Source organism: Mchenga conophoros, linkage group LG11 (genome assembly GCF_057382185.1).
Source record: "Mchenga conophoros isolate Kocher_MC1m ecotype Shallow Benthic linkage group LG11, M_conophoros_male_GT1.1, whole genome shotgun sequence".
NCBI classification, from domain to species: domain Eukaryota; kingdom Metazoa; phylum Chordata; class Actinopteri; order Cichliformes; family Cichlidae; genus Mchenga; species Mchenga conophoros.
In genome coordinates this window covers 25555704-25571491 of record NC_140536.1, presented here as the reverse complement: position 1 = coordinate 25571491, position 15788 = coordinate 25555704, and the positions used below count along the sequence as shown (strand labels likewise).

Below are 15788 nucleotides of genomic sequence, written 5' to 3'. Positions count from 1 at the left end.
CCCCCTTAATCTCTCACTCTCGTTCTCGCTCGTGCCCTGAGGTCAGAGTGTGCTGTAGACTATTGATATCGTTGCTAAAAATATATGAATCCTCCACCAGCCAGCTAAAAATAGAGTAAGGGACACAGACCACAGGAGACAAAGAAGGAGGGGACAGGAGGAGAACGTGAAGGAGAGGTTACTACACGTTTTTCTGATATTCATCAGTACTGTGGGGTTGAATGAAAGTCCTTATTCAGTCATTAGTTATCTACTGTGCGATACTGAGGGTAGGTAATCTATCGTTTGTGTTTATTTTCAAAACTCCACACAGCAAATGTGTGAAATTTGGAGTTTTTCACCCTTTCCATCCCTAAAGATACTCACTAATGAGTTCTCAACTTTTTTCGTTCAGCTTCTCTTGGCTGGAAAACGTTATATTTATTATATAGTGATATATAATATTGTATATTACTGTTCATCGTGTGAGAAAATTATTGCAAATGTTTACCACATGGACGTTATTTATTCCCTTAAAATCATTTTAAAAGATGTGACATCAAGTAATTTATAGAAACTGTATGCTCATGGCAGCTTCTGTGAAGGTTGCTGGGACAGTTTCAAAGAGTTTTAAAGAGTGAGTACAAAAGCAAGTATTAAAAAAAAAAAGCCTATATTATTTTCTTTAAATGTGACAACACATCCAGAAAAATTGATGTTAAAAAGGATGAGTGAGTATTACTATACAACAGTTTATACAGTGAAGTGCGATATGACATCACTCCACTCCACCTCTCTCTCTCACACACACATACTCACATATACTCTCTCTCTTTCTCTCTCACTCTCTCTCCCTTCGACACTTTTACCCCCCTGCTCCCGATACAGTATGTCTCTTTGGTAACCAAAGTAGCTTCCTGAACCGATCCACCGCAGTGCCTGGGACAGACGGAGTGAAAGAGAGAGTGAGGAATTTTAGAGGATGGGTAAGGGGGCTTAAGGGAAAACACACAGAGGAGAGAAGAAGACAGGGAGAGAGAGAGAGTAAGAAGGAAAGGGGAAAAAGGAGAGAAGAGAGTGAGAGACAAAACCCCAGCAAGCCTCCCTGGTGTGAGGTTTCTTGGCTTACTGACGTGTGCGCACGACTCTCGTGGCACGGTGAGTATTTCCCCCTCTCATTGAATACCTGCATTTATGCGTCTTTTCGTAGGAATTATAATCATGACTCCCCGTTTTGTTTCGTCTTTTTAACCCGACTTAAAATGTACGTGCCTGTGTGACAGCTGTGAAAAGAGCTGAATTCATAAGTCGTGTTAGCGTGAGAGCGCACGCGAGGTGGTGGTGGGGGGCAAAAAATGTTCTTACCTGACAGCTAAGTCGTTGAGCAGCTCTATTTATTTTACCCATTCCGGTTTTTCAACGTGAGTCGCTCACATGTTCCCTGCTCTGTGTTTATCATCTCAAAACTCCGCGTGTGAGTGCGTGTGACAGCTGCGGGGGTGGGGGGCTAAACAAACCCGTATAGATGCTCGTGTGACTGCCTCACTCAGTACTAGGGTGTTCTTTTGCGGGTACGTGAGAGTATAGTGGCAGTGTTTATCTATCCGCTTTGCACCGTGAAAAAAAGAGAAAGAAATGATGCGAGTGGATTGTCAGAGTGTGTCTGCGCAGAAACCACGAGCAAAACCTTCTACTGAGTCATGGTATCCACGTTTAGTTCCCGTGAAGTCTTTTATTTCCTAATGAGTGGTTTCATTGATTTCTCCAGGGCTGACAACCAGTGCACACCTTTTAATTCGGGGTACGCGCACTCCCGTCGTGCGCGTCCATGTCGAGTACTCCTTCCATTTTTTGGGCCAAGGTCTTTTCTCGTGTTAACCTATATCTTCTCGATACACTCCTTCTGTCCCTGTCTTTAAAAGATCTCTCCACACGTAGTTCGTCCCCATCTTCTCTTCTTTCTGCTGCTTTTGCTTTCGTTTTATTTAAGCTGGGTTGTTTCTTTCACATCCTCTCCTCTTTTCCATCACTGCCTCTTTCTTTCTTGGTGTCTCTTTCCTGAGAGGCTTACAGGTGATGTCAGTCTGCAGATTGTGACAGATTGGAGTGAATTAAACCTTTTGTCCCCCTTGTGGCTCCTATCTAACCAATTCAATTGGCTCATTGCTTTCAGGATGAAGGAGCTGAGGGGCTGTGTCAGAGCACTAAAATGGGATTGTTATCACAAATCTAACAGGAAACTGATTTTTTTTCTCCTTTGCTCTTTTTTTCAAACTCAAACCCAATCTTAAGTCTGAGTGCTTATTTCTTCAAAAGCCACAACAGCCCTTTAGAAGATTTCTGGCACAATAAATCAGTGCTTTTAATTTTTAATCCCAATCTCTTACGAGCCAGCAGGTCGTATTTTTGTTGTTGTTCTTGGATTTCAGTGTGTTTCTATGACGTTGTGCTCAAAAACAGGGTGCTGTCCGTGGTGCTGAACAAGTCTGAAAACAGGGTGCTGTCCGTGGTGCTGAACAAGCCTAGGAGAGCAACTCGGGCACATCAACTCGTTTGTGCAATTTTGCAACTCCACTTTGATTCACACTCGTTTCTGACCACTCTGGCATCATGCTGTGTCATTTCACGGAGTTGTTTTTGAGTTCACGGTGACCCTGCCTTGAACTCTTTAACTTAAACTTTTCAGCACCAGTCAACTGTTACTGTGGCAGCGGGAGCTGAAATTGGCCTGCCGTGTGATTTAGACCCCCCAGTTAAAGAAGGAAAGTTAAGACCAGGGCAGCAGGAAACTCATGTGCAGCTTAAGCCCATGCAAATCCTCAGTTGTTCCCTTGTGTGGCAGATGACAGTGCCAATTTGTATCCTGCCCTTTATGTATCTTGTAAGTTTTCCTTTTAATCTCAGTGGCTTTCCATCTTTCATGTGTTTGTCTGACTGGACTTTTTGTGGTTGTGGTTCCTCACTTCTGTCTGCCCCATTAGTAATGCAATCCTTACTTCATCTGCTTCTTTCATCCTTTCAGATGCCCAAACTTGTCATTTCTCAGACTATTTCTCTAATGTGTACCCTCTACCATCACCCAGTTCTGTTCTTACACATCATTATTGTGCCTAGCGCACAAAAGAAACTCTATTCATCCCTGCTGCTGCATAGAAACTGAGGGAACTTAGTGGTCACATCTCCCACAATGGGTGTCCAGATAAGACGAGACCAGGCTTAATCTTTAAGAGTTTGTTCCCCAGTAGACTACTTTTTTTTGTAACCAGACTTCTCAAAGACTCAAAGGTTTGTCATACAAAGAGAGAGCAGAATAATAAAGTGGTTCTCATGTTTTAGTCATTATTTGACATTAAAGTTTCTGTTGTCACAGCCGTCGGAGGTGCACGATAAATGGCCCACGCTGTTAAATTAATTTGCGACCCTGAGCGTTACTTTTTTAAGTCATTATTTTATGCAGATGTATTGTCGTATGTTTAATAGGTGTGAATAATTGATTTGCAGTTTCTGTGCAGCAAAAAGGGGGTCAGGATTTACAAGGGGTGATGCAAGAAACTGTGGAGATTTTTATTAATGACCGTGAAACAGTGTAGTGTGAGTTCAAATAAGAGCTCAGAGCAGCAGTGATATGCTGAGGAAAGGCTCAAGCGCACATTTTTCAAACCTTAAAGCAACGTGTTACATCAGCTGAAGAACATGGATGATTCCACTCCCGTCCTCTACTGAAAGAACAAGAGGTTGAAGCTTGAGTTGTTGTTTAAAGAAGTTCTTTTGCTTTCTTTCCAAGCTCCTTAGATTGCCATGACCTGGATGACTGAGAACCTACCCAAATGAGTTGCTACATGTTTACCAAAATTAGATGGTGTAAGGGTGAAAAAGGGGCAGCACGGCGGCACGGTGGTTAGCACTGTTGCCGCACCGCAAGAAGGTCCTGAGTTCAATTCCACCATCAGGCCGGGGTCTTTCTGTGTGGAGTTTGTATGTTCTCCCAGTGTCTGCGTGGGTTCCCTCCGGGTACTCCGGCTTCCTCCCACCGTCCAAAGACATGCAGCTTGTGGGGATAGGTTCATTGGATAATCCAAATTGCCACTAGGTGTGAATGGTTGTCTGTCCCTGTGTGTTGGCCCTGCGACAGACTGGCGACCTGTCAGGGTGTACCCCGCCTCTCGCCCTATGACAGCTGGGATTGGCTCCAGCACCCCCTGCGACCCTGAAAGGGATAAGCGGAAGCGAATGGATGGATGGATGGTAAGGGTGAAAAACCATCCATGGTGTGGTGAAAATCAACTCTGGTCTCAAGCAAGCTAAGGGTTATATTTTAAAGTGGCTACTTAATTCTAGAGCGCAATGGTTAGCACTGTTGCCTCACAGCAAGAAGGTACTGGGTTCAAATCCACCATCTGGGCCAGGGCCTTTCTGTGTGGAGTTCGCATGTTCTCTCTGGCTTCCTTCCACAGTTCAAAAGCATGCAGTTAGTGGGGTTGGGTTAATTAGTGATTATAAATAGGTGGAATGGTTTTCTGTGACCTGTCCAGGGTGTACCCTGCCTCTCCCACAATGGCAGCCCCACGACACTGAATTGGATAAGCAGAAGAGGATGGATGGATGGATTACTTATTCTACCTATAGCCCACAGTTTCGATGAACACAGCCCTGAAAAATGATGTTTCCTTAGTAAGCACTAGGACACTAAAGTAGTTTTTAGTGGCTTATGTCAGATTGCAGTGCTTATTTAATGCTTCTATTACACTGTCAGGTTTTATTTATTTCATCTTAATTGCTGCACACACTGCAAGAATGTGAAAATCACAAACTAAAAAAGTGTGCAGCTGCTGATAAATGCAAGTCATTCCAGACACATCTCCAGCATCTAAGTGATTTCAAATGTTGACAGTTGGACCTAATTAGCCGTCTAAAGCTAGAGAAACATATTTTTCTAAGGAGTGTTAAGAATGTTTAAAGATTATATGATCATACATAGGGAAATGTGTAAAGAAATGCAAACACCATGATTAGTTAGTGGGAGTGTCTGCAGGTGATCACCACACACTATGCAGCTCAAAAAACCTGTGTTAATAAGGTAAGGGAAAAACCAGGGTGAAGACCGTCTGGCAGACACTCACGTCTGCTCATTAGGCTCATTAAGCTCGTTAGGCATGTTGTGCATCATAGTACCTGAAAGCTGTTCTCTCTTCTCTTCCTTCATCTGGATTTAAAGAGATTTTTAGCAGGAAAAGCAAAGGGGGGCAAGTATAAGATTTTGAAAAGTGAAAGGAACGTCAGCCTGATGTCCTCCACTTTTGCAAACACTGCAGTGAATACAAATCAAAGGAAAATATTCAAACTCTCAGGCTGACAAGTCATCTTCATTATTGTAATAAACCTCACAATATAGCTATAACAAATTACAGTAAGCATCAGCCTTCTCTGTGTTTCGCATGCCTCCATTACTTATGAAGCTGATGACACTGAACAAGGTTCCAAATTAAGCAGAGGCTACACAGACACAGAAACTCTTGAATCTATACAGACAGCATGTTCAAGTCTTTCCCGGTCAACCAGAATTAAGTCACAGAAAGACCATGTGTGAGTCACGTAAGACCTCAACTCTCCTTCCTAATCTGTGTATCTGTTTTTCTGCTTTTTTTTTTTAGTCCTTTCATAATTTTATTTGTGAATTCATCATTCGTTTTGTTGGCTCCTCTCTAACCTTAAACAGGATTGGTTGCCAGTGAATGTGTCACTAACTCTTCTTTAGCAATAACAAGGCAGGACAGGAGGATAGCCTGTAGCTCTTTTTCCCCATGTGAGCGTGTCACATGTCTGTCTCAGAGTTTCCCGTCTCTAATGACCTCCCCTTAGTGAGCCCTTCCATATCTACCTATATTTCTGTCTGCAGTTTTGATGTGCCTCTCTCATCCTGCCTTCCAGATGAGTACGTGTAGCAGCCGTGCGTTAACCATCCTGTCCACAGTGTTCGGCGCCTGCGGACTGTTGCTGGTCGGGGTGGCTGTGTCCACGGACTATTGGCTCATAATGGTGGAGGGAATCATCCTACAGCAGAACCAGAGCCAGGAGGTGAAGATGGCGCTCCATTCAGGCCTCTGGAGAGTTTGCTTTGTGGCTGGTAGGAAGATACAGCACATGTATATATATATATATGCAAAGAATGACTGAATTCATATTTGATCATCACGCAGTGACAAACACACAGAAAGAGCAACAGAGTGAGAGAGCAGAAATCAGAGAAAAGACAGCTAGCAACCTTCCGGCCTTTGGAATCATAGCTGTCACAAAACATGATCGTTACCTGTGAGCAGGACTGCAGAGACCCACATGCTCTTTTGATTTTAGTGTGTTTCTTCATGCACCACTGACTTTGATCCTTGACCAACCCCAACATTTTCCACCTTTTGTGGTTGCTCACAGGATCAGAAAATGGGAGATGTGTTGCGTCAGAGTATTTCACCGAGCCCGATATAGAGATCACCACTGAAAACACTGCGAACATCCTGAGTGAGTAAAACACAGCAGCGGCATTACACTTCATCTACTGTGTGAGAGCCTGCGGCGGTGTCCCCCTGCTGACTGTTTGAGGGTACTGATGTTTGAGTGCAGCAGTTCATCAGTGTTAAAATTCATCAGCAGGTTCTGTAAGTTGACAAGTTTGAGAAAAAGAAATCCAAAGATGTTGAATTTAGAAAAATTATTCATCCAGTGATTCAAAGGTTTTATTTTTTCATGGTAAAGACTTTGCATGAGGTATAATATGTTTTGTGTTAAACCCTTCAGATTGCAGTAGATTACCAATGAATTAGTAAATTCAGTGATTTAACTCCATAATCTATTAGATATTTCACTACAAATTTTATTTATATAGCACGTATTAAGTGTAGGACTGTGTTAATAAAAAGGTTTTGAGTCTGTTTTTGAATGTACGCACAGACAATGTATCCACACTAACTGAAAGCACCCTTTGTGGACTGAGATCTGACTCTGAAAACGTAAAACATTTGAGCCTGGTGACCTCAGTGGTCTGTCTGGGTTGTAGAGAGTGAGTGATTATATTTTTGTATATCTGCAATTGCTGTAATGCCATTTATTTATATATTGTTGTCAGAAGTCAGAAAGAAGAAAATTACAAGGAATTAGAGGGGGGGAAATGACAAATTCCTGTTGTCTCCAAGTAGAAATGTTTGTGTTTTACAAGTTTTATAGGACTTTCCTCGTAGACGTGACCCCATTGTAAAAAAAAAAAAAAGTTTATTCAATTCATGCTCAATTCATCTAGGATGAGACATAAGTCTTATGAAACATGCAAGACATAAAAAAATAATGTAATTTAACTCTTTTAAGGCCAAGATTATCATCTCCTCTCTCCCCAGTTTAAGGTCACATCCTAAAACGTGCATTTAACACTGTGACCTCTCCTTCCTCCAGAGATGGTGCGTACGGCCACGCCCTTCCCGATGGTGTCGCTGCTCTTTGTCTTCACTGCCTTCGTCATCAGTAACATCGGACACATCCGACCTCAGCGCACCATCCTGGCCTTTGTGTCCGGCATCTTCTTCATCCTCTCAGGTGGGACCCATTACTCATGTCCTGCTGTTACTGCTCCCTCACTCTGTGATTGATTACAGCGTCCTGGTGTGTCCTGTGTCACACATGCAGACACTCCATCACAGCTCTATTTCTGGTCTGTGATGCAGGTGTGGGGAGTGTCAATAGAAAAGGTCAATGGATTTGCTTTGAATGTTCCCGCTGGGTTTTTCATTTGACTTTGTCTCGTATAAACTTTATTAACTTGTTAATTAGGAGTAGCTCTTCCTCCATATTTTAGTGGCATATTTTTAAAAGAGTGTTAAAAAAAATTGCAAAAACCTTTGAATATTTCTTAAGCAGCTTAAGCAGGTTTTTCAGCAGCATTTTCTTCATTAGTGCAGCCGGTCTTGTTGAACAGCAGATGGCGGTAATGCTCCCGTTTCTGGTGCTCAGCCTGATCGTCAGTGGCCACATTGGAGCTTGTGTTCTCTGGCGGTTCTTTCTCCTAACACGCACTTTTGAGGAGGAAGCGTGACTGCAGAGCTCAGAGGAGTATCACGCAGAGTCTGATATGATGACTTCGACATGCCATTTCAGAGTATACGAGGTAATAAATGTTATGTAATGAAGGTTACATAATGTTTATAGCCTCTGCTGGAGTGTCACAGTGTTTTACTTTATGCCTTATTTTGATAATAGGGTGATAATAAGGTGCAAGTGTATCAAATTGCTTACATACTCTGCTGCACTAAGCCTCTCTGTGCCTTCCTCCTGCCTTCCCTACTACACACCCCTCTCAACCCTCCCTCCCCAGCCCCTCTCCTTCCTCCTATTCCTTTCCTCACCCCTTCATTCAAAGGATATTATTTCTGAGTCATTGTTGCTGCAGTGGTGTGTGCGGAAGGATGTTCCAGTGGCATCTCTGACGCTGTAGTCTGGTAAATATTGTAGTTTGTATTGGCAGGCTGGGTGCAATGGCACCCTGTTCTGGTTAACATAACAGTATTCAGCGCAGGAAATAAAAAAACAGCATGGGGCCACAGATGTTTAATCTTGGTTAGAGGCTCTCCCGCTCTCTCTGTTACTCGCTTTCCCTCCCTCTCTTTTTCTGTTTATCTCTTCCCCCAACAAACACACCACAGATGAGCTGCACGCCTCCTTGCACCATTTACCTTCATGTTTGCTTCCCCTTTGTCTCACACTCAACACTTCTTCTTTTCCTGCCTCTGACTGTGCACGTGCCTGTGTGTTCCTTTGGATTTTCAGGCATTAACTCAGATAAAGATGTACTTCTGCTGCAGGATTGACAGCAGCACGGTTTCTGCATTTCCCACGCGTTTCAAATTTAAGTCAACAACGAAACCAGGCCATTCACGTAGAGGGCATAAGCACTTGACAGCCCTGTAGTGCACTTGAATGTTGCGGTGAAATATTCATATTCGCTGCTTACAGCATGATGCTGTCTTTGAATATTGATACTGTGATGTTGGCCATATGTTGCATCTCATAATTTTAACATAGCCAAAGTAAGGTGGAGGGCAGGTAAGTGTTCCTGGAAAAGAGAGGTTTAAATGTTGTATGGGATGCTTCTGGCTGATTCCAGATCATCCGTTCACGTTTGAAAGGCACTTCTGTTTCCAGTACAGTGAATATACTGAATTTTTCACTATAACATATTCAAGTTTTCACAGCATGCTGCATCAATTCTGACTGCATGACTTTAATTAGCATGCTATGTTAGAGGAGCAGAATTATTCTCTTTCTTTTGTTACATTTTAAGTGGGTTTTTTTCAGGGTTTCTTCTTCTTCTGCCTTAAGATAAATAGCAAGTAACTGTTAACTGTTTAATAAAGAGAAATATCCTTACATACACCTAATCAGAAACAGCAGTCATTATAAGAGAACCTTATAATACTTAAATTATAATTTTCCTCCCAGTAATTCATTTTCCCACCTTTCATACCCTGACATGCTGCCAGTCTGTCTTAGTGAATTAAGTTATTAATTAAGTTGTGCTAGCATAATAAGACATTTTTATAATGAAGATTTATTATTATGTATTTATTTATTTGCCTGATGAGGATATGAATGACATACAGTATGCCAGCATGTTCATTCATCCACTCATATATTAAAAAGAATGTGGCTTTCCTTGTAATGTGTTGCAATCCTCACATCATAAAAACTAAAGGATTTGAAACTTTTTTACAGGATTATGTTTGAGGTGGTTAAAGGTGTGTTAAGCACTTGGTTATAGAAACACTGGTGTTATGGTTAAACCTGGAAAAACACAAAGGTGGTGTGACAGGTTACGTTGATATATCCTGATATATCCTTTTTAAATCAAATTGTCACAAAAGTGCTTTTGAATCCTGAACCTAGTTACATGTTAACTGCATGTTAAAATCATTTGCCGCTGAAAGTAATCCACAGTGACAGTATGCTCTATTTTATTTCTTTTTATTTTATTTTTTGCAAAAAGAATCTTATTTTTTAAAAAGACTGTTTTCATTGTAAAAGGAAAAATGTTCAAAGGTCTTTGTGAATAACTGATATGAAATTTCTCGTCTGTCTCTCTGGTGTCTTTTCCATTTCTCGATCAGTGTAAGTATTTTGAAAGCTAATTAGCTGGCCTGGCCCCTCCCCATCTTTCTCTTTCACTCTGCACACATTGGTGTGGCTGTCTGGATCACTTTTGTATGTGACTTTCTTTCTTACGCTCAGTGTCATTGTTAATGTGCTGTGTGCAGGCCTCAGTCTGGTGGTGGGGCTGGTGCTCTACATCTCCAGTATTAATGACGAGGTGATGAACCGTCCCAGAGAGCCTGAGCAGTTCTTCAATTACCACTACGGCTGGTCCTTTGCCTTCGCTGCCTCTTCCTTCTTACTCAAAGAGGTCAGTCGAGGCTCTGTGTGTGCTAGTTAGAAAATTTGGGAAAGAGAGTGAGAGGCCCTTTTCAGACATGAAAACGTGAAGCTGCTTCATCTTTTTGTTAAAGCACAGCATTTTGTCATTCAGACATGGTTCGCTTATACAATATTTTCCTCACTGCTTCATTAAAATATTCCCACTGCATCAGGGGCATCTCCAGATTCCCATTCCTGTGTTAGGTGTCTGCCTCAGAGTATCAGAGTGTGCAAAAGCACTATATTGCCAAAAGTATTCACTCACCCATCCAAATCAATGAATTCAGGTGTTCTTTCCTTTGTACACCTGTGGCCACTTCCATGCCACCTTTACAAGTGCGAGCGTGAAATTTCCTCGTGGCTAACGGTCAGCTGTTAGTGGTTTTATAACAAAGTGGAAATGAGTGGGACTGACAGCATTTTAACTATGAAGTGATAAGCCACGTAAAATCACAAAGCAGGGTCAGCAGATGCTGATTCTTTTAGATTAGCTCGAGAACAGTGCATAGAGAGCTTCATGGAATGGGTTTTTATGGACACCCAGCTGCATCCAAGCCTTACATCACCAACCACAAAGTAAAGCGTCACGTGCAGCGGTGTAAAGCACGCTGTCACTGGACTATAGAGCAGTGGAGATGTGTTCTCTGGAGTGACGAATCTTCTCTTCTCCATCTGGCAATCTGATGGACGAGTCTGGGTTTGGCAGTTGCCAGGAGACCAGTAGTTTTTGAGTATAGGGGATTATGGGGGATTCTAGTGTGGGGTTGTTGTTCAGGTCTGGGCTCAGCCCCTTATTTCCAGTGATAGGAAATCTTAATGCTTCAGCATACAAAGACATTTTAGACAATTTCATGCTCCCAACATTGTGGGAACACTTTCGGAACGGTCCTGTTCCAACATGACTGAGCACCAGTGCATAAAGGAAGGTCCATAAAGACGTGGATTAGCCCTGACCTTAACCCGACAGAACATCTTTGGGATGAATTAGAAGGGAAACTTGAGCGAGGCCTTCTCATCCAACGTTAGTGTCTGATGTCACAAATGCCCTTCTGAAAGAATTGTCAAAAATTTCTGTAAACACACTCCTAACCCTTGTGGAAAGCATTCCCAGAAGAGAAGAAGCTGTTAGTGATTATTTCCAAACCTCGACCATTATCAGTTCTGTTGTTAGTAATATATTGTGTCTATATTACATATTGTGCTGGTGGTGCAGGGGTTAGGTCTGTCAGCCTCACAGCAGATGTTGGTTTGAATCTTGTGGTGGGCGGGGGACTCCCTGTGTGGAGTTTGCATGTCCTCCCTGTCTCTTCATTGGTTTCCTCATGCTACTACAGTTCTAAGATTCTGGATAAAGCAGATAAAGTGCTTAAGTTGCATTGATTAAAGCATTTTATGAACATGTGTTTAAAAGTGATTTGTACTCTAATGCACTGTAGAAATTTGGGTGGCTGTAGCTCAGGTGGTGAAGCAGGTTACCTAGTAATTGGAAGGTTGGTGGTTCAATTCCAATCTCCATGCCAACTATCGTTGGGCCAAATGCATCCATCAGAGTGTGAATGTTAGATAGAAAAATATTAAGAGCATTGAAAAAAGTGTATCAGAACACAACAGACTTGAAGATCACTTCTAACCAAATTTTCAACACAATCCTTATTTTTGAAAGACATTTATGTTTTCCCATAGTCTCTATGACTCCTTCTTATTGTGCCATTCCTCTTAAAAATATATATATCCTAGAAACACACCTACACTAATCAATTACGTTTGCTTCACATCTGTCGAAAAACATTGCCAGTATTGACTGTTGTGAAGTATAACAACACTTTTGAACACAACAATTTAAAGTGTCCTATCAACACTTTGTTGTTGTTTCCACTAGTGTAACTAAGAGCAGGATCTCTGCAGCTGAGAGAAAGCTGCGATACACCGCTGGCACACAGGCTTCAAGAGAAAGACTTTTCTTGTCTCTTGTGGATTTAGAATAGCAAAAATGCATCATGCCAAATGTCCCCATGTTAGGAGTTTAACAGCTCACAAAGTAACAGAAGACACACGTGAAGTTGTAATATTGTGCCTGCTTTCCTGTAATGTGACTGGAGGTAGTTCAAACTTGTGCTGCTTAAAAATTGACAAGCCAGCATTAAGAAAAAGTGACCATGAAGCTGATGCTGTAATATATGAGAGATGTCTGACAGGGGCTATAGTGTGTGCTTGAGTGTCTGATTGCACACGTGCAACACAGTTTGTATGGTGCAGGTACTCCCTGCTGAGTGTGATGATCTGTATTCTGAAGGTAATGTGAGGTATTAGTGGTTATGATGCAGAACAGCAGGGTTTCCGTACAGCTGTGCTCATGTGTGAATTCGTGCATGGTGCAGTTTCACGTGAGTCCTCATCTTCACATATCCCTTCCTTCTCTCCTTCCTCCTCCCCGTCCTGCAGCTTCCTCTCTCCTGTCATCAGTGGCCCTGCTCTTAATGTGCTGCAGTGGCTGATTCAGTGTAAACTAACTGTCTCCTCTGATTTTTCCCTCGTCTTTTCTTTTCTCCGGACTCCTTGTTGGCTATTGTTTTACCTTTAAATTTATTTTATACATTCTTCTTCATGTCTCCTTTTATTAGTCATTTATAATCACATCCCACACACCTACTCGTTACTGTTTCTTTGAAATGTTGTCTCTGAACAAAATACGCACTGTCACATATAATCTAATCTCGCTCATCTCTTTAGGGGGCCGGTGTGATGTCAGTCTATCTGTTCATGAAACGTTATGCAGAAGAAGAGATGTACCGCCCCCACCCTGCGCTCTACCGCCCCCGCTTGTCTGAGAGCAGCGACTATAGCGGCCAGTTCCTCCAACCAGACTCCTCCTGGCCCCCACCAAAACGTGGACGCAGCACCTCTGAGGCCTCCAGCGACATCTCCATCCAGCTTAACCAGACTCCGCCAGCCCCATCAAAAAGCAACCTCCAAGCGGTTGGTCCAGGCAGCCCACCTTCTGGCTCTTCTTCCGCAGGAAGCTACCAGATGCCCCCACAGCCTACCGGTTATCCCTCCACACACACCCTGCCCAGGTCTCACTCCTCACATCCCCAGGGCCAGGCTCTTCCAATGGCCATGCCTCCATCACCCGTACCTCCCCCTCATTATCACACACACGTGCACATGAGCGCTTCCCCCTGTTAGGAATAAGGAGCTTCAGGAAGGAAAGTAGACTCTTCATAATCATGTACATTTATATGTGATGACAGTAAATGTTGAGCTTGAATTGCAGATCATGTCAGAGGAAGTGGAAGGAGACCAAATATATTTTCAAATGTTAGTTTTGGAGCAAATATGAACTGAGATCAAAGGCAGTTTTGGAGATTGAGCGGGAAGCTTTAACAAAAACTGTGGACTGAGAGAAACAAATAGGACAAAACATGGAAGAAGGGAGAAATAAATGGGAGGAAAAAGTGATTCCTAGAAAGACATAGAAGGTTAAGCTGAGTTACAGAGGAGATACCAGCGAGGGAGAGTGAGGCAGACAGAGCGTGGGGCTGCGGTATAATACGGAGATACTGCAGTGCTGCAGGAAATTTGTATGCACTTGGAAATGTACAATGCAAAACACTCTTCACAAAGAGAGAATGCACATAGCTTTTTTTTTTAACATACATATACTATGCCGATACATGAACTATGTACATTTTTACCAAATGGCAAATGCAGTTAAATATTCTATTGTCTTCTCTGAATTTAGTAAATCATCAATTCAGTTTCACAACTCACACTGTCAAGTTAGAGTGATCAATATCATGAATTAAAAATAGTTTTAAAAAGAAGTTAAGTAATGCTGAATTGAGAAAACTGTGTATGGATATCGTGTGAAAATAAAAAAAACACAGAAATTGATGATGCAATGAAACATCGTCAGGAGAAATCAACTTACTGTTTTACATCTTTGTATAAGATACAAATTTCTAACTTGCTGTATATAATTGCTCACGAGGGTGTCTGTAGTAAACTGTAAATGAAGCTTTGGCACAAATTACATCAATGAAAGGTCTGACTCATTCTGCTTTGGAGGAAGACTCTGCAACAGGCACACCACAGTCAACAACACGCCCTCAGGATGCAGGCATGCTGGTTTGAAGGAGGAACCACCCAACAATGATACAGGCGGCTGATGCCCTCTACTGGCCACTGTCCTGCACTGACCCCGGTATCAGCCATGGGTCTGGTTCACTACTTTAATGCACTCTTCCTGCTTCCCTGACCTCCACTGTGTGTCTATGGCTGGTGCAGCACAGATGACAAAGTTACACTCATGTAAGGAATGTATGACGATGATGAGACGAGTGTTTGTGAACGATACAAATCAGGAGTGACACATAACTTTAAAGAATGATTAGAAAGATTTTAAAAGCTTTGTAGCTGTAAATGTCTATCTGGAAAAAGTCACAACTAAGTATTAATTGCATTTTTACTTGCTGCTTAACGAACAGCGGCACACACCATTAAAGGCAACATTTAATTTAACATTTTATTATTGCAGCTTGTTTGGCAGGCATTTGTGACAGCATTAGTACAAAGTTTTTAGAATATCTGAAATAATGTGAAAAACTAAAAAATATAACGTTGAGCTCGTTCTGTGTGTTGATGAGTCTCTGAGTGATCCCTGTGTCTATGAAATGCCGACAAATGACGATTAAAAATTTGTTATAATTTTTCATTGCAGTTCCAGAGTTTTCAACACATTCAGCTTGCTCTCAGGCAGGGAACATAAAATCCTCACATAATGATGCAGATTTTTTTTCAGTAATAATTAACATGATTTATAGATTTTAATAGTTGCAGATTAATTTTCTGTTAATAAACTACGGATAAACAGACTTCAGCATCTCTCTCTGGGATGGATTCCCTGTACCAGCAGACATAGGAGGCTCTTCTGTAAGATGTTTGTAGCCACACGTGATTATTTTGTGGTGGTTTTGAAGTGTAGTGAGGTGCTTTCTCAGACGGTCTAGAACAGGGGTGTCCAAAATAAGGCCCGGGGGCCAGAATCTTCCCAGAAAAGAGTCCAGTTGTGAAGAAGGATACACATTTTGGATTTTTAACTGTGCTTTCATAAGTTTTACAACTTTTCCTTCCCCTTGGCTATTCATAAAACACTAATAGATAAACATTTAAGTGACAGAAAAGTTTACACTTTTCCACTTACTAAAGAAATGTCTGTTTTGTTTTTTGTTTTTTACATTGGATCCACAGTAAAAAACAACAACAACAACTGTTTTATAATTACAGGACAGTGGGAAATGAGCTACTAGAACTTTTTCAGTAATTTTACACATCTATTTCTGACAATTTTAGCACAAAGAGTC

At 41.9% G+C, this 15788-nt stretch overlaps 1 protein-coding gene across 2 annotated transcripts; it reads left to right on the top strand.

Moving 5' to 3' along the window:
* The first annotated feature begins 831 nt into the window (after positions 1–831).
* cacng7b (calcium channel, voltage-dependent, gamma subunit 7b) lies at positions 832–15144 on the top strand. Of its 2 annotated transcripts, XM_085291872.1 has the most exons (6): positions 832–1137; positions 5908–6103; positions 6406–6492; positions 7417–7557; positions 10269–10414; positions 13156–15144. In XM_085291872.1, exons 2-6 carry the CDS (start codon positions 5908–5910, stop codon positions 13609–13611), a joined length of 1026 nt encoding a protein of 341 aa, XP_085147998.1. In that variant the 5' UTR covers positions 832–1137; the 3' UTR covers positions 13612–15144. The 2 variants fall into 2 exon arrangements, with proteins under 2 accessions (XP_085147998.1, XP_085147997.1); XM_085291871.1 differs by lacking the exon at positions 832–1137 and having other exon boundaries at positions 4016–6103.
* The last annotated feature ends 644 nt before the right edge of the window (positions 15145–15788 follow it).